Source organism: Ursus americanus, chromosome 1, assembly GCF_024610735.1.
Source record: "Ursus americanus isolate L20-20 chromosome 1, mUrsAme1.1.p, whole genome shotgun sequence".
NCBI classification, from domain to species: domain Eukaryota; kingdom Metazoa; phylum Chordata; class Mammalia; order Carnivora; family Ursidae; genus Ursus; species Ursus americanus.
In genome coordinates, this window is record NC_142127.1 from 24,693,901 (window position 1) to 24,712,285 (window position 18,385).

The 18,385-nt window shown below is 36.7% G+C and overlaps 1 protein-coding gene across 4 annotated transcripts in view; it reads left to right on the forward strand.

The window, feature by feature from the left end:
- Positions 1–18,385, forward strand: part of KYNU (kynureninase) — a 124,119-nt gene that overhangs the window by 39,848 nt on the left and 65,886 nt on the right. For all 4 annotated transcript variants that reach the window (XM_045782606.2, XM_087859550.1, XM_045782592.2 and 1 more), the window contains 2 exons: positions 2,079–2,199; positions 10,910–10,992. In XM_045782606.2, coding sequence (XP_045638562.1) covers positions 2,079–2,199; positions 10,910–10,992 — 204 coding nt within the window. The remainder of the gene's footprint in view (positions 1–2,078; positions 2,200–10,909; positions 10,993–18,385) is intronic.

An 18,385-nucleotide genomic window follows, 5' to 3' on the forward strand; every position in this document is an offset into this window, starting at 1 on the left:
AAATGGTACAGTTTTTCATTTTTTTTAAAAAAGGAATCAAATTGGACAGCTCCCAGATTTGATGGAAAATCTTGGTTCCTTTATTTGGGGATTTGCCTTTGTTCTTCCTAGGGGTCCGCACATTTTTGGAGGCTTCTTGGTATCTGAGGAAGAGGTCTGTGAGGTGAAGATGAACTGTCTTGCTCCCCCTCACCCCAGCTTCTGTGGCTGTTCGAGGGCAGGTGGCTTCCGTGGCAGCAGCCTGTCCTTCCCATCAGTCTCTTACCTAGTCCCCAGCCACACCTGCAGAGCTACTTCTATCACCCCTGGGATCTTCAGTTGCAGAGGGTACAGTCCTTCATTCTCTCAGTCTTAAGGAAAGCAGTTTCACCAGCTTCGTTCACACGCTTTTCCTTCAACTCTTGGAGGCCTCGTCCTTGTTTTCTGTTAGCACACAGTGCTGCTCTAGGGAATTGAGGACTACCTTTTCCCTCTGCCTTTCTAAGTTCTAGGCCAAAGGCCTGTCACAAAAGACAAATTAACAGGATAAAAGCATATATATATATATATATTTTAAATACAAGTTTTACACGGAGGGGAGACTTCAAAAGTAAATGAAGACCCGAAGACACAGTTAAACCTGAGTTTTTTTCATGCTAGGTTTGATGAAGAGTGGACACTCATGGGAAAATGTGACAAATAGCAAAGGGTATGACCCGAGTGCAGTACACTGGGGGAAACGGTAAGGCCTGTTCCTTGCATTCCTCTCAGTGTCTTGGAGATGAAGGTGGATAGGGAGGGCACCTCTCACATCATGGTTTTTATGACCTCCTGAGGGAAAGTCGTCCTCGCACATGCCATTTCTCAAATCCCCTCAGCTTAAAATGCTCAGTATGCCAAGATGCCCTATTTTAGTGTAGAGCGTGTACTCCTGCACCCCAGCAGTGCCAAGAACATCAGTTTCTAATAACAACCTTACATTTTTCTGGCATAAGTGAAGCCAAAGCTTAAAGTTCTGCTTATCTCTCATGTTATACAGACCCAATGGGACTAAGGTGGAGAGGTACGCTTTCTCTTCATTCTTGTGGAGTTTTATAGAACACGTTTTCTGGATACTGTATTCTGCCACATTACACAATGCCGATTGAATTCTCAGATAATGCCAGTTGATGTGCTTTGAGACTTTTTAAACAAACAACCAAGTAAGAGGAATGTAGTGAAAGGAGATGGGGAACCATACTTTTGTCTGGCATGGGACAAGATAATTTAGTTTACAATTCTGCTGTTCTCTCACATTGAACACACTTCAAAAATGACTTTCTAAATATAAGCAGCCCACTATGTATTTGTCTGTAAAAGCATCAGCAGTGAAAGAACAAGACAAGACAATGGGAGCAGAGATGTGGGTGATTGGCTGCTCATGCTGGGTCGTGGATGGGGCTGACACTCACAGAACATGTTTAGTCTTCAAACATGGATTGGTTTGCTAATAAAACTGCATTGGTTGCTGTCAAGGGAGAGTTGTAAGATAGACCATAAAATTTTGATTTATTTGAATAAGACATAGCTACAAATGTTCTGCCTGGTTATATATTATATGTATATAGAGATACAGAGTGAAAAAATGTGTAAATCCTATGTTTGTACTTCAGATATGTAAATATTCATTTAGATTTTTTCATTTGCCTTACCTACAACACCAGTTACTGCAGAAGGTTAGTATGTGCCTGGACTCTGGTAACCTTCTAGTATGACTAAAAGGGCTGATGATACACTTCCTATGAAAATTACGCTAACTTTTTTCTGTTGCCTTCATCTATTTATGATTGGGAATAGTCGCTAATTTAGACTTCCTCGTGGAGCACAATAAATATGAGAGATCTCAACAAAAGTCTCTATAAATGTAAATTATATTTTAAAATAAGAAAATAAAATATTGTTTCTCTGAAAACTTGATATTATCCTTGGGAAGAATTATAAGTTATTTATTATCCTTATTGAAGTTAATTATGTTAATTATTTGTACTGGATTAACAATGCCACATGGAAGAAGGTTAATTAATTGAATAAGCATTTTTTTTCATTTCTTTCTGTTTCAGTTGATTTATCTTTAGTGAGTAAGGATGAAAACGCCATCTATTTCTTGGGAAATTCTCTTGGCCTTCAACCAAAAATGGTTAAAACATATCTGGAAGAAGAACTAGATAAGTGGGCCAAAATGTAAGTATTATCTCAAAAGCTATCATTTTGACATCTCATATAAGAACTTTATTGTTTTTCCTCCAGATTTTTATTTAAATTCCAGTTAACATGCAGTGCAATATTGGTTTCTGATGTAGAATTTAGTGATTCATCACTTATATTCAGCATCCAGTGCTCATCAGGACAAGTGCCCTCCTTAATTCCCATCACCTATTTAACCCATCCCCCCACCCATCTCCCCTCCAACAACCTGCAGTTTGTTCTCTATAGTTAAGAGTCTGTTTCTTGATTTGCTTCTCTCTCTCTCTTTTTCCCTCTGATGTTCATTTGTTTTGTTCCTTAAGTTCCACATATGAATGAATGAAATATGGTATTTGTCTTTCTCTGACTGACTTATTTCGCTTAGCATAATACTCTCTAGTCCCATCCACTTCATTGCAAATGTCAAGATTACATTCTTTTTGATGGCTGGGTAATATTCCATTGTATAGATATGCCACATCTTCTTTATCCATTCATTATTTGTTGGACATTTGGGCTCTTTCCATAATTGGCTACTGTTGATAATGCTGCTGTAAACATCGGGTTGCATGTATCCCTTCAAATCCCTCTAGGCTATATAGTACTTGGCAAGGTGTTCAGTAGACTCCTAGAAGTTTAGACATAGAGGAACCTTAGGAATCATGTCATTCAGTACTCTCATTTTATTGATAACATAACTAAGGATCAGTAAATAAGGTCATATGGCAAGTTAGTGACAGTCAAGAGAAAACTTTCGCAATATTAGAAAAAAATAAGTCCCTCTCCCAAGTTGATGCATCTAAATTATATGTAATCATTTTTATTTTATTTATTTAATGGCTAATAAGGGAGTTAAAACTTAGAATTCAATTCAGTGTTTTCATGAGTTGTTCTTACACTGATTTTTATAAATAAGGAAATAAAAATTGTTGCGGGTTAGTGGAGTAGAAGGTACTGCCCTCCCCAAACTGAGTATGTTTATTTATTGAGAAGATGCTCCATTTGGGCTTAGCTAAGCAGGCTTCTTCAACCTGCAAGAATCTGAAATCTTAAATCCATTTTTTCCTCCATATCTTCTGTTCTACTTTTACTCTTCTGCCTAAGAAATCCCCCACATTCCCTGCTTCTTTGGATGCTTACCTTCCTTAATCCCAACCTTCTCAACCATGCTGATGATCTCTCCCCAACTGCCCATTGTATTAATAATCACTGCTGGGGAATAGGCAGTGTAGAGGTATCTATTTTCATTAGCTTCATACTCTCAACCATATTGTAAATCCCTTTAGGAAGATAACTTAATTTCATGTGCTTGTAGCCTTCCTCGGTAGTTACTAATAAAGCTGAAACTAGAACTATTAAAAAAAATACTTTTAACTAGTAAAAATTTAGCATTATTTAATTTTTAAAAAATATTTAAAATATTAAAAATAAGACACAGGTAAAGGTGCTCAACATCATTAATCATCAGGGAAATGCAAATCAAATGGCTAAAATAAAAAACACAAGAAATAACAAGTGTTGGCAAGGATGTGGAGAAAAAGGACCCCTCATGCACTGCTGGGAGTACAAACTGGTGCAACCACTGTGGAAAACAGTATGTTCCTTAAAAAATTAAAATAGAATTACTAAATGATCCAGTAATTCCACTCTTGGATATTTTCCCAAACAAAGCAAAAGCACTAATTTGAAAAGATGTATGCATGCCTATGTTTATCACAGCATTTTGTACAATAGCCAAGATATGGAAGCAACCCATGTGTCCATCCATAGATGAATGGATAGAGAAGATGTGTGTGTGTGTCTGTGTGTGTGTGTGTGTACTGAGTAATATATATATGTATTTCTCAGCCATAAAAAAGAATGAAATCTTGCCATCTTGCCATTTGCAACAATGTGGATGGATCTAGATAGTATAATGTTAAGTGAAATAAGTCAGAGAAAGACAAATACCATATGATTTTACTTATTTGTGGAATTTTAAGAAACAAAACAAATGAACATTGGAGGAAAAAAAGAGACCAAAAAAGACTCTTAACTAAAGAGAACAAACTGATAGTTGCCAGAGGGGAAGTGGTGGGGGGATGGGTGCAACAGGTGAAGGGGATTAGAGTACACTGACCATGATGAGCACAGAGTAATGTAGAGAATTGTTGAGTCACTATATTGTACACCTGAAACAGATGAACTCTGTATGTTAATTATGCTTCAATTTAAAAAAAAAGAAAAATATTAACAATGAGTAGAAATATTTTTTAAATATATGCTGAATATTAGAATCTGAAAATAGGTAGGAGGAGGAGGCCAAACCCGAAGGTCAGAAAAAAAATGCAGAAAAATGGAGCTAAATCAGGTAAGAACTCGGACCGAGATATTTGGCTCTCATTCAAACTCTTAAGTGTCATCTTCTTTCTTTAGTTTCATGCCACTGGTCTTCATATTGGGAACAGCACCTCTTTTTAAAGTTTATTTAACACTGACTGTGCTAATGATTCCTACCACAGGCATCAGATAACACTGTAAAGTTCTAATTTCAGTGGTTAAGAATATAAATTCTCAACTCAATGCAAAAATCATAGAGGTTTATATAATTTATTACACCTGTTATAACTGTATCTGCATAACTTGTATGCATAAATTGAAAAATAAATATCACCACATTTGGAAGCATTTTGCACTAGCAGGTTTTAGTATTTAAAAAATGAGGGTCATACTTAATAAAAATGGTTAATATTCATTTTTGCCCTTAATATAAAAGAGAGCAGAGAATTAGATTGAATTTGAACTTTAGAGAGTGTCCTTGCCTCTTGGACATTCAGCGAGGGTGTGCATTTTTATCCTTCAGGCATTTAAAAGAGATGCTGCCTGGCTATCCTATTCATCTCTCTGTGATTACCCTACTTTATTAGACTGGTTGATTATTTTCAAGACTTTACAGTTATATTCCAGGAAAGTGCCTTTCTGTCGTAATACCCTTCTATTGTTGTTAACTTTCAGTTTTATATTTTACCTTGTGACAGTAGAAAATGACATAATCTTAAGGCCTTCTACCCATTTTTCGTGAGATGATTCAGAAAAGGGGTGCATATTAATGCCTTAAGCATTGTAAACTACGTTTAAAAGACTTGTGAGAAAAAGATTAGGTACCTAGTTAGCTTTATTTTGTCTTCACTTTGTTTTATTAAGTCTTCTTGCTTGCTTTCAATCTGTGGTCGCCCAATGTCACCCCCAGCCCCCGGTCTCCCTGTTGATGTCAGTGATGTTTGAAGGGCAAGGTCAAAATCGAGGTGTGTCCTATCCCACTGCCCATCTTTGATCTCAAAAGTGTTTGTTCGTTATTTCTTCGGTCCTAAATAGTTAGCTTAAAATTTTACTCTGGCCTTTTCCAGCTAAGGTTCTGTTGGCAGGAAAACTTTTCCTCTACCAGTTTACATCCTATTGGTTGAGAGCCTGTGGATTCATCGATAAGAGATGGATTAACAGAAGTTTCTTTCATGGGCATGCAGAAGTACTCTACAAAAAGTGATTCACTGAATACCTAGGGGTAAGGTTTATATACCAGTTTAACCAAAGGGGGCAGTTTTAGGGCTTCAATAGGAAGTATAGAAAGTTCTATTGGACCTTTTCCTTTGATGATAATAGGCATATCTTTTCTGGCTGGAAGATCCCTGAGAGGGAGATTGATGGCATCTGAATTTGCACCTCCTGGTGTTGAGTCACCGCCCATCTGTGAGTGGGCTAATGGCAGCTGTATTTTCCGGAGAGTCTCCTTAAATCAAGGAGTGTTTCTTTCTTAGGCTGCTGTTTGTTCTCATGCTTCACGAAAGTAATCTTCTTGCCACTATGGTGGGCTGTTGGTCCCTTGACTTTCTTTTCTGACTATTGCTTTTGTTTTTGTACTAAGATTCTTGCACATGTTTGGCTTGCTTCTAGATCCGGGCTTCCCATTATTGTGGTGAGTTCCTCTGATCATCTCTGCCTCTTCACCTTCTCCAGCCCCACTTCTGCCCTGCTTCTTAGCTGATTCCCAAACCAGTCTGGTGCCCTCCTTCCTTCTCGACCAGTGGAAGATTTCAAGAAGGACTGAGTCAAAGAGAGCTACACAGTTATTAAATATGCTAATGCAAACTGAAATTAGTTGCCTAACAGGAAAAAATAATATTAGAAATTTATAATCTTAACAGTAACACAAAAATGAGAGTTCTTTGAATAAGTGAGATACTGATCTGGGATATTGATAACAAGTCTGCCTGGCCATCCAAACCATATAAGGTAGGAAATATCACTTTGCTCATGGGTGTTATTGTCTGTGTCTCTATCTTTATGTTCTATCACAGACATACTACCTACCTATTTACAAAATAAACCGTCACTGGCCATAAGGCAGCCCGATTTTATAATTCGTACAGCTACCAACTTTGATTACTTATGCTAGAGGAAAGTCAAGAATAGAGGCATACTTAGAAATATTTTTGGACCTAAATGATTTCTTCCAGAACTTCTATTCAAGATAAAGCAATGAAAATAAAGCACTTACTCCGTGGGTTTTAAGCACTTATTTTTATTTTCAACTGTATGTGATTTCTAAAGTAGATTACTTTACGTGGGGGAATTATATTTGTTTTGCGAAATAACAATATTTAGATACTTTTAACATCTTAAATAGAAAAAATTTATGGTGATTTGACTCATTTGATATGTAATAATTAATTGCCAGCAAAATGGCGCTATAACAATAACAAACAACATTAATAAGGGTCTGTGGGTCTGCCAGAATTTTTTTAGAACATTTAATATTACATATTTACATATTACAGATTTATTAATGGCCCAGATTATTTAAAGGACAATAACATGGGCTAATAATCACAGTGGGGAAGTTTGGCTAAAAGAGAAAGATATATCTATCCCGAAGAGCACATTACAAGTTGAGAAATGTGTATTATGTCCCTAAGATACAGTCAACAATATTTTAGGTCTTCTGAGTTGTCATATCTACTAGATGGATCGTTTTCTTTCTTTTTCATAGCAGCAAAAACTTGACCCAGTTGTATCTTTACAGGGATTCTTCTAAGACCTGTGTGACACTTTAGGTAGGCTTAGTTAAGAAGAAAATAGCCCACTGAATTACATATTAGGAACAAACTGCATGGTTAGCAGACAGTGACTGACGTGCATGACAGTGTGTGCAGAGAGGGTGCTGGGGAAGCAAGGGAAGGAGAGCTCCCACGGACACTGCAGGCTCATTCAGTTCATGTGCTCCTTTAAAAAAATAAAGTGTATTCTGGGAAGAAAAAATGCTCCTCTACCCCCCTACATTTAACAACTGGACCTATAAAAACTGACAACACACAGATTAACAGGAAATAATAATTACTACTTACTAATTATTAATATTATAGGCATGAGGACATGGGGGGAGTGAATACTAAAAAAAAAAAAATCAGTGTGATTCGAGAGCTTATACGAGAGCAGGGTAGGAGGATGTAGGCCACTTAGAAGAGAATAAATGATTTTTTAGGAAGGGTGAAAGGCACTTAGACTAGATAGGAGACCTGATAGTTCGTGACAGTCTTCTGGGTGTGCAGTCGACTTCTAGTTTCCTCTCCGGGACTTCGCTGGCTGATGAAATTCCTGGGGCGGGATTGATGATAGTTGAGTTCCTTTGGAGGACCTGTCTTGAGGCTGATGGGAAGTTCAGAGGAAGCTTGTCCCCACATTTGCTGTTTTTCTCTTGCCTTCAGCTCAAGATAATCTTTAATGCCAAAGAGGCACATTTTAGTGTGGCATAGTCTGCCGCCCTTCAGTATGAATGAGAAAGTACATGGTATGACATATTACAAAGATTTTCCTAACATCTGTGGTGTTTATCATCAGCTGGGTCACAGATTAAAAAAAAAAAAACAGTGATATTAAGGATTCTGTGATGTCTTATTTATTTCCTTATGGGGTGGGGCTGGGGGCAGGAAGGAGCTTTTAGAAAGCCTGGATACTTTTTATTTTGTAGGATGGTTAAAGCAGAGTCCTCTTTCAAAGTGGATCCTCTATTAACTTCCTAATTCGATTTTACATCCTGAAATCTAATTTTGTGAGCACATAGCACTCCGTAGACATCTCAGAGAACACCCCACTCAGGGGAATGATTAATGCCAGGGTCGTGAGCGAACTATCTGCCACGCTCTTTCCTTTGCAGCACTTGTAAAAGAAGATTGCAACCATGCGGCCAGTATTTTAGGCAGTTCTGAATGAGAGCAATGTAATCTTTTTCTTAACTCGGATACATGTGTTTCAAACTGCACTGTAATCTACATCAAGGCTTTCTAAAGACAGGCTGCTTTAGTTTGAGTTTATTGGGGTAACAAGTTCCTAAATCCGTTTCACTACCCCGGGCTAGTAGACTAACAAAAATAAAGAAGCAGACTGTGTGTGCGGTATTTCAAAGGTGGGGGGAGATGCCAACAGCATTGCGGCAAGAAACATACTCTTAAAGATTATTACCACAGTGTCCACCAGAGTGAGAAGTAGGTGGCCTACTATTCTGAGACATAAATTCTCTGAGGCAGAACATAGAATTTTACTACCTAAATGTAATGATGTATTGTGCTATCAGCAAGGCCACGGAGCTCTATGTGATTAAAATAAAAAAGGATCCAAGTATCTGCCTTTAACTACCATTTAATGATAATGATTTTTGTCTTTAGCATTTATACTGGAAGTCAAGAAAGAGGCAAGCTGCAGGCTATCTAATAATAATATGAATAATAATAACTAGCAATTGCCCTTCTCTTCCTCCTTAGTTCTTAGAGTCTCTATTCTCAAAGTCCTCTTCCCTCATCTCAGTTTATACGTTAATCAAAATATTAGTTTAAAAATTGCATTGTACCCCACATACCCACTCAGTAGAGTTACATTAGGGAAGAGTCAGAAAAGGGGTCCTATGTGCCAATCTCTTTTACGTGTTATCTTATTTTTCACAGCCATCCTTTAAGGTACATATTACCATTTATTTTACTTTTACAGGCTTCATCAGCTTATAATACATGTAGTCTCATAACCAGTGGTGACCTGGAATTGGCTCAGACCAGGCAATGAAAGCAAGTCATTAAATATTAAGGATTTTGGTTGATGCCAGGAAATGGACCACAGGGGATATTCACATCATGAAAATCAACAAAGGCTAAAAGCAGGGCTCCTTTCATCCTATTACCCCACTGCTCTCTTGGGTAGAGGAAATAAATTTTCCCCAGACCCTCCTGAGTTCTTAGCTGAGACCCCTGTAATAAAAGACAGATTAGCAAGAGGGAAAAAAACTGCACAAGTTTATTAGCACGTATAGGTCTTGTACACACGGGAGATATATGGGGGACAAAGGACGTCCCCCTCCCTGCGATGAGTTAGAATTCAGACTTAAATCCTATCTTCATAAGGAAAGGGGAGGAGGATGTAGGCCACCTAGGGGAGAATAAGTGATTTTTAGGAAAGATAAAAGAGCCCTTAGAAGAATAGATAAAAGGTAGGATAGGTTGTGACAAAGCCCATCTGAGTGTGGTGTTGACTTCTAGTCTTCTCCCCTGTGACAAGACTCAGTCTTTGCTTTTGATGAAATTCCTGCGAAGGTGATTTATGGCAATTGAGTTCCTTCTGAAAGACCTATCTTCAGGCAGATGGGGGAGTTCGGAGACAGCCTCTCTCTGTACTTGCTGTTTTTCAAGGGTTTATAGCTCAAGATAATCAATATACCACAGTGACATATTTTGGGGTGACATATTCTGCCACCCTTCACTTCTGAGAGCAGGTTTACCAGTCACTGCTGCCAGCTTACTGAATTTCAGAGTATAGATTCAGTGCACTATACAAAATATACAGGCTCATTCCTTTCTCCAACTTCAGGGAGTTTTTGGATTCCTAAGGAATTAAGAACAATTAATTCAGAGCTTCCTGCCAAAAGTTTGCAGCAGCACATTCAGTCACGCCCACCTTGATTCTTCGTTTCAGTTTCTTCTTCTATATTTCAAATGTATTTCCTTCCTCATTTAATAGAAACTTCTTGAGAGCAGAAGTTCTCTTACCTATTTTGCGTTTTTCCATTATGCCTGTTGGGAGGCTTACCAGAATAATAAAATTGAGCTGGAATATGGTAGATGAAATTGTTAGAAAACAGGTCAAGATGTAATGTTGGCTTTGATTATTGCCAAGTTTATCTGTCTACTTATAATGTCATCACGAATATAGTCACATTTTATATACTTCGGTTTAGTTTACAGATTGTAGTTATATTTAAAAACTGAATTTATAATCATTTTAATTTCTAGCCTCAGAAAATAGTAGCTACATTTTAGTATAGATACTACTGTGTGCTACAGGTAGACAAGTAGAATGTTCAGATAGTCTTGAAATTTTCAAAATAAAGAAAAATAACATCTTAGGCTCTAAAATAGAGAAAAATAATGAAGTAGTACATAGGCAGTCTCCACTACCCTCCAACAAAAAGGAAATTAAAGAAATTAATAAAATGACAAGTTAAAAAAATAGAGTTCTCAAGTATTACTTTCGGTTTTAAAGAATGACTTTATATAATTACTAAAACACTACAAAGATTCATTTAGAAATGTCCAGTTGTTAATGCTGATATATGAAAAATTACACACACACACACACACACACACACACACACAAACCTAATGGTGTTTATGTCCGTTTTCAATTTCAGGGGAGCCTATGGTCATGACCTAGGAAAACGTCCTTGGATCACAGGAGATGAGACTATTGTAGGCCTTATGAACGACATTGTAGGTAAGTACAAAATGGATTTTTTCCAGAAGAGTCATAAAAACATTATCATTTAGATAGGAACTTAGATTGGTCAGTGATCAGAAGACAGTATCAGTTGAGCTGGGGGAATGTGGAATTAGAGTGAGAACAGTAGGACTTATATCCAGAAAGAATTAAAGTAATAGACAAACCATGAAAACCTGAGGAATACGTGTTTATTCAGAAACAATTATTGAAACTCTGCTGTGTGTCTGTCAGGACTTGTGGTGTAGGCACGGAGGATAAAATGGTGAGTAAGTAAAATAGCAAGAATCCTCATCATCTTTATCCCATGGGATATCCTCATGGGACTCCCATTACAGGAAGATACCCGTAAAATGTAAAATTAATATATACATATAATCATGTAACACAGAGAAATAAAAAAAAATCATTGGCATCAGTGCTTCAAAAGAGAGGTAATTTCCAATTAATGATGGAGGGGACTGAATATAAGCATTTAAGGACTCTTTTTTTTTTTTCTCTCTGAATTCTCACTAAACAACTCTTAGTGGAATTTAAAAAATAAAAAAAGTGTAAATCCCAAAGAACAAGTAGAGCAAAGGAGATGATAGCAACATTTTGGGAGTTGGATAGCAAATGGATACGTGGTAATTCCTTTGTTAAAAAAAAAAAAAAAAGTAAACCAAATCTTCATCTCCCAATGGAAAAAAATGGAAAGCCACCCGCTTTACACTGCAAAATCTTCAATAATTACAATAAGCCTTGCTCGAATGTGGGAATAAAATGGGAATAACGAGAGATGTGTTGAAGGTCTGTTTAAAATTCATTTAGAATGCCAGCTCCCTTTGTCCATTCTTCGCTGCCAGGTGAATCCTCCTCCCCAGATGACTGGGTGAGTCTCAGGAGAAGGGAGAAGGCTCCCAAGGGAGGATATGTATACTATATTAGTCTGCTCAGGCTGTCATAACTAAATACCACAGACTGGGTGGCTTCAGCAACAGACGTTTGCTCACGGTTCTGGATGGAGGCCAGAAGTCCGAGATCCGAGGGTGGTTTTCTGATTGGACTCTCTTTCTCAGTTGTACATGGCTGGCTTCATGTCCTCACCTGACCTTTCCTCTGTGCACACTCAGAGACCAAGAGAACTCTGGTGTCTCTCTTCTGAAAAAGACACCAGTCCTTCTGGATTAAAACCTCACCCTTGTAACTTCATTTAACCATTTTTACCTCCTATACGCCCTCTCTCCAAATACACTCACATTGGGGGTTAGGACTTTTAACATAAGAATTTCAGCAGGACACAGTTTAGTCTATAATGTATTCCTTGGCAAAAACAAAAGAATTAAATGGATGTTTATCCACTTCTGTTCTAATTTAGTATCCAGTATCTATGCAGGAAACTGGAACAGTCTTCTCTCTGATATTTGGACAACCTAAAAATTCTGACGTGAGTTTTCCCAGTACAATGGCTCAGTAGGGTCCCCTTACAACAAACCCCACCACATGCACAGTGGAAAACACACTCATGTGTGATATAGCCCAAAGTACCAGACTTGTAAGGAAAATCTATTTTTAGTTTATGAACCATAGGAATGTGTTACCTATTCAAAAAGTTAAAAATAGGTCGCAGGCAAAAGCAAGTTCCATTTCCTACTAGCTATTACTGAGTAATCATTACACTACATACATTTCCATTTCGTGTGTTTATATTATAGGATCAGAATACTGACTTCTAGTTTAAAATAACAGATTTAAGTACAAGCCAAAAGTGATCCCTTCTATTCCAAACACATAGCGATGACAGGAAAAACATTAGATAACAAACATACAGCAACACTAAAAATAAAAAATAAAAAAAAAATTCAATAGAAATCTCTGCAGACCAGAAATACTGCCATTGCTAAAGAAAGGAGCAGTTGGAAGCCTGGAAGCACAGTTTTTTTGGGCAGCACATGAAGCCAGGCTGAGTGTGCAGAGCCTGCGTCCAGCCCCTCGCAAGGAGCCCCAGGGGACTCTGCACAGTTCTGAATGCCTGAGGCTGAACCCAAGGCCAGCGTGTTGGTCAGTCAGGGCAGGTAAAGGCGAAAACCTAACATCTCCTACCAGATTAGTCAAGTTCGTGGGAATACAGAGCACTTGATCAGGTGTCAGCATTATCTAGAGGACTGTGTATATTCTGATGGAGGAAACTATCACCCGAAGAATCCCGGATTGTATTTAAGGGTGTGTTAAAAAGTTGTTTAATAATGCTTCCATTTGTTTTCATTTTTCAGAAGCTAATTATTCATTCAGATGTCTAACATTTGAATAAAAGACCTGAAAAAAAATCTGGATTAATTTGACCTCAGCATATACATGTTTTCCTTAGCTGTGGATTATTTTTGTTTCCTTGCTAGGTTTGCGTTCAGAACATAAACTGCATACTAATCCAGTTATTTTGTTCTTAACATTTATCATCCTCTAAAAAAGGAGGTAGGATGTTTATATATAGGCCAGGGAAGTGGGAAGGTGATATTATTTTGTGAGATTTATTTATGAAGCCAGTAAACCCTGCAAAAAGATTTCCTTTGACCATTTAAAAGTTTATAGCTTTATTGCAACTTACTAAATGCACAAGTATTTTATTTGCCCAGCAAGTACGTCACAACCATCACTGAAATTTCAAACGAGGCATCTCTCATTGCAATTACTAAGGAAAATGAAAAAAAAAAAAAACCCACTAGTCAAATTTATTTAGAAAAGTAAAAGGATTGAACTTACTAAAAAACTAAAAAGTATATGTTTATCAAGTCTAGCGTTGGGGATTTTTCTGTCTTTAAAATACCATACTAAGTTATCACACATACGGGACAAACTTCATTGTTTTTTTGTGGTTTTGTCCTGAATGTTGTATTAATTAAAGTACAGACATTTGATCTTAATGATATAGGATATAAAAGATACCAATTTCTTATTGAAATTAGCATTGTTACTTTCATAGACATGAAGCTCAAAAAACAATATGCGTTTTGTTTACTATATGTATCATAATTATTATGTATCATAAGTAACAAGAAGCATATAATTTATTTAAGGTAGTCTTTCCAAAGTCTCAAGTCATTTATGATAAATACATTATATTTCATTTAAAATGTTGTCAGTGAATGAAGGCAGTTTTTAATTTAATTCTGATTTTAGTGAATGTCTGTTCTTTACAATTCATGGTTTATAAGAAGAAATATTTGTGCTATTTTTTTGTTGACCAAAGAATGTGAATTGACAGTGTCTACAAACTATATTAGAAACAATATTTTAAAAACTTTGTCCTTTAAAAAACAAAAGTCAGTAACTATTATCTCCCAAATTTCTTTACTTTTTTTTTTTTTTAAAGATTTTTTATTTATTTATTTGACAGAGAGAGAGAGAGACAGCCAACAAGAGAGGGAACACAAGCAGGGGGAGTGGGAGAGGAAGAAGCAGGCTCCTAGCAGAGGAGCCCGATGTGGGGCTCGATCCCATAACGCCGGGATCATGCCCTGAGCCGAAGGCAGATGCTTAACGACTGCGCTACGCAGGCGCCCCCAAATTTCTTTACTTTTTAAATTCTGTATAATAGAGAAATTGTTCTTAAGTCAAGGTGAATATTGAAAAAGTTCACTCTGTTTTATTAGGTATAGATTATTTTAGAAAGTGTTTTTAAGTATATTTTTATTTATCTCATTTGTTGCAAATCCCACCCACATTCCCTTTTTGCCTGGATCACTAGGAAATTCTGAGAAAATTTTATTGAATTGGAAGTAGCAAAAACATATAACGATTTCTATTTGTTTCTCATCTGCATACGTTGTACTCTATTGCTATTTTTTATCGTTCTTCCTCACTTTGTAACCCAAGAAACCTTAAATCCTGCTTGGAAGTAGAGGCTGCATAAATCATGAAATAATTAAAATAATTATGTGGTAAGTACGATAAAAAGCGGCAGAAGTCAAATTTATTTTTGCTACCTGCAAGCTATGCAAATGTGTCATGAGCAAACAGACACATTGTATATTTGGGGCAGGGATTGAATCTTCCATGTTCTTAAAACCATAGCCTTTATTTCACCATAAAGTTTCCCAAAAAGAAGTAACAGGAGGATAATAAAAATTATTATGTGTACAAATTGGTAGAGTGGACAGAGAGGAGGAGGAGACATGAGCAGCTGTATTTTTTCAGAGACGTAGAAAAGAATTTCAATTTCAGATGAGAAGAAAAACTGTTAATAAAACATTTTACATAGAGCCAACAATTCCTCAAAACATGGAGTAACTTTCCCTTATAATTAATGTCATATTATCAAGATGCTAGAAATAGAATTGCTGAAGAATATTATTAGTATTATTATTAAGCCTACTTCTCCCTGGGTACATAAAAATCACAACGGGCTAGATACATGCATTTCAGCTTATAAAATGTTGTAATGTGGACATAAGTTTGCTTTATGAAACTTGTGGTTGACTGAGTAAGCCCTAGAAGCTGTCTCCAGTTACGAATCCTCAACCATCACCAGCCAGCCACCTCTGGAGGCCGCAGGAATTTAGTACCTGAAAGACAGAGTGAAAAGTTCTCAGACTTAGCTTGATTACAAACCTTACAAGCAAATCCACAATAGCATTTGCATCTGCTTAATCACTTATACAGAACATGGTTGGCAGTGAGGAGATCCATCACGAATCCTCTTATTAAACACTGAGCAGCTTGGGGCCCTGTCATTTTCTCTTGGCAAAATATTTGAAATTAAAGTAAAATAAGAAAGATGCAGAGGAATGTTGGTAATGAAAATGGGTCTCCTATATTTGATTTACAGGGAGTGGATAATGTAGACAACATTTCCCAGTGTAATCTGAAACAAAGATATTAATCTTTTTTTTCCTCCTAAGAGAGGGTTAAGATTTTGTCTTACTTTCTATCTATGAGACTTAGGGTGAATTAGTTCATCTCTTTGGATGCCAGTTTCCTCATTGACAAATATGGACAATTAAAGTAGATATGTAGTGTGTGACTGTGAAGAATATGTGAAAAAATACAAGTCACATATTTAGAAGTATTGGCACATAGTAAGGACTCAATAAACATTCACAGGCCAGGCATTGAGGTAAGAAGGCGGTGCTTGCATTTAACTAAGTTACACAGTCTGGGAAAGCAAAACATTATTTTCAATAAATAAACAAGCAAGAAAGCACTCCACAGATGAAACCCTGGCTCATACCCATCTTGGATGAAGTGATTCAAATCTTGACATTTACTGCAGTGAATTGTGGATGATCTTCTAAAGTGAAGACTTTCAAATCCTGATAAGCATTCAGGAAGTTTTTAAAAATTTTTGCCCCGCAATACTTGGAGTTCTTCATGTTTCAACAGCAATTCAAAAAAAGCTGTAAGGAAAAAGAAAAAGAACAAAGAAAAGCAACTTGAAAGAATTTCAGTTTGCTTAATTTTTTTTTATTATTATTATGGAGTGCTGATGGTACTGAACTATCTTAGAAGAACAAGTGTTGGTTTCAGAAATGCAATTTGAACCAAAAGAGATAGGTCAGATAGGTAAATTTTCCTTTAGAAGTATGCCAAACACCAGTCTGATTTGTGATGCTTTGGTGTTAGGAACCCTTGATTCTTTAGTGCCTCTAGGTTCTATTTGAAATGTGCGTTCATGTTCCGCAACTTTAAGAGCTGCACCGTCCTCAGACACACCTGTGTACGTGTGCACACACATTAAGTGTGCACACACATTAAATAGACGGACCGTCTCCTTCACAAAGTTCAGTGGCAGGTGAGGAGAGCATTTTGTGAAGTGCGCGGCTGAATTTGGAGTGTCCTAAGATGAGATAATTTTTGTGCACGGTGGCAGACAAATTACTCAAGTCAGTGAGGGGTTATTTACAAAGAATTGATCCGGGTGTTAGTATGCCACCCAAGTGAGGCAGTAGGTTCCACGGGGTCAAGTGTCTGACTACATTAATTGAGCCTGCCACATCTGGTTCATTAAATTCTTCGCAAGAAAAATTTTAGGTGATCCAAAATGAATACTGTATTGTTTGGAGGATTAAAATTTTCAAGGAATCTACAGTTACTTTAATCAGAATGCAATTGCTAAGCCAAAATAGGATGTCTAACCTTCATTAGAAAGTCTCCTTCCCTTCCTGCGTCTTCTAGTTCTTTGTTTTCATTCTGTGGTATCTAACATATGAATTCTTTTCTCTTCTCCTTACATTCCTTCAAATGCTTCTCTTTCTATGAATGCTGCTCTCTTTTTAAAATTCCTTTCCCTTTTCTCTTTTCGCTTTCTCTACCAAAATACTTGGTTCTCAGAAAAGATGCATGTAAATAGCTAATAGGGATTTAAGGATAATACTAGATTAGATGTCTTAGATAATGTTTTGTTTTAGAAATAACAGTAAGAATTCATACCAGAATTCAAAGAAATAAATATAGTAAAGCTGGCACCATTTCTTTTGCATATTTCCAAAAGATTTTTGTATTGTAGGAGAAGACATATGCCACCGTATGCAACATAAGGTTATCATATTCATATCTATCTTGGAGGTCTAGGACAAATTCTGTTTAGAGCTGGGAATGTAGAATGAGATTGGTGTCACTGCGCTTTGACTTTGACACTGTTCACCTTGCAAGGACCAGAGATACAGCTTCTAACCAACTGTTTACCAACATTGCACGTCAAATGGAGAAATCCATCTGTGAAATGTTTTTCTTGACTACATGTCTGTGTTGAAATATAAATTCCTGAGTTATACACTTACTTGAGTGGCCTGCCCTCAAGTGAACTTATCCTGAAATCTATCTATTAATTATTTTACTTACTGTCTCCTCTTCTAAAATGGAACTCTAATAGAAGTATCTCTTTGGATATGAAATACAGGACTTGTATTACACATTTTCTCTATTGCCTCATACAGCTTTACAAACAATGGCACAAAACCCATTTTTTCTCAGTGATAAAGAGATTTTCCTACTATACAGGTCTAATTGCTTTTAAGAGACACTGTAAGAACTAAAAATACCTAAGTATTATCGTCGTCGTACCCTGAGTTCTTAAGTATCCAATGTGTGCTTTGAGTCTGTTTCTAGTGCTCAAGCCCTCAATACTGAGAATTAGATCAGATTATGATTGTGTAGTGGATAGCTTAGTTTTGCATGTGTTCTCCATCAGATAATACCTATCTGTATTAATTATCTTGCATCTCAGTGTGTATGAATAAATCCCAGAGCTATTTAAGTCTTTGTGTTTTGCTTTCTAGCTTTTTGTCTTATAAACTATTAATATATCTCACTGTAATAACAGTGAATTACGTTTGGCAAATTAGCTCTCTTTTATTAAAGGTGCATTTTAATTGGATATTACAAACAAACCAGCTTTAAAAATGTGATTGGCTCT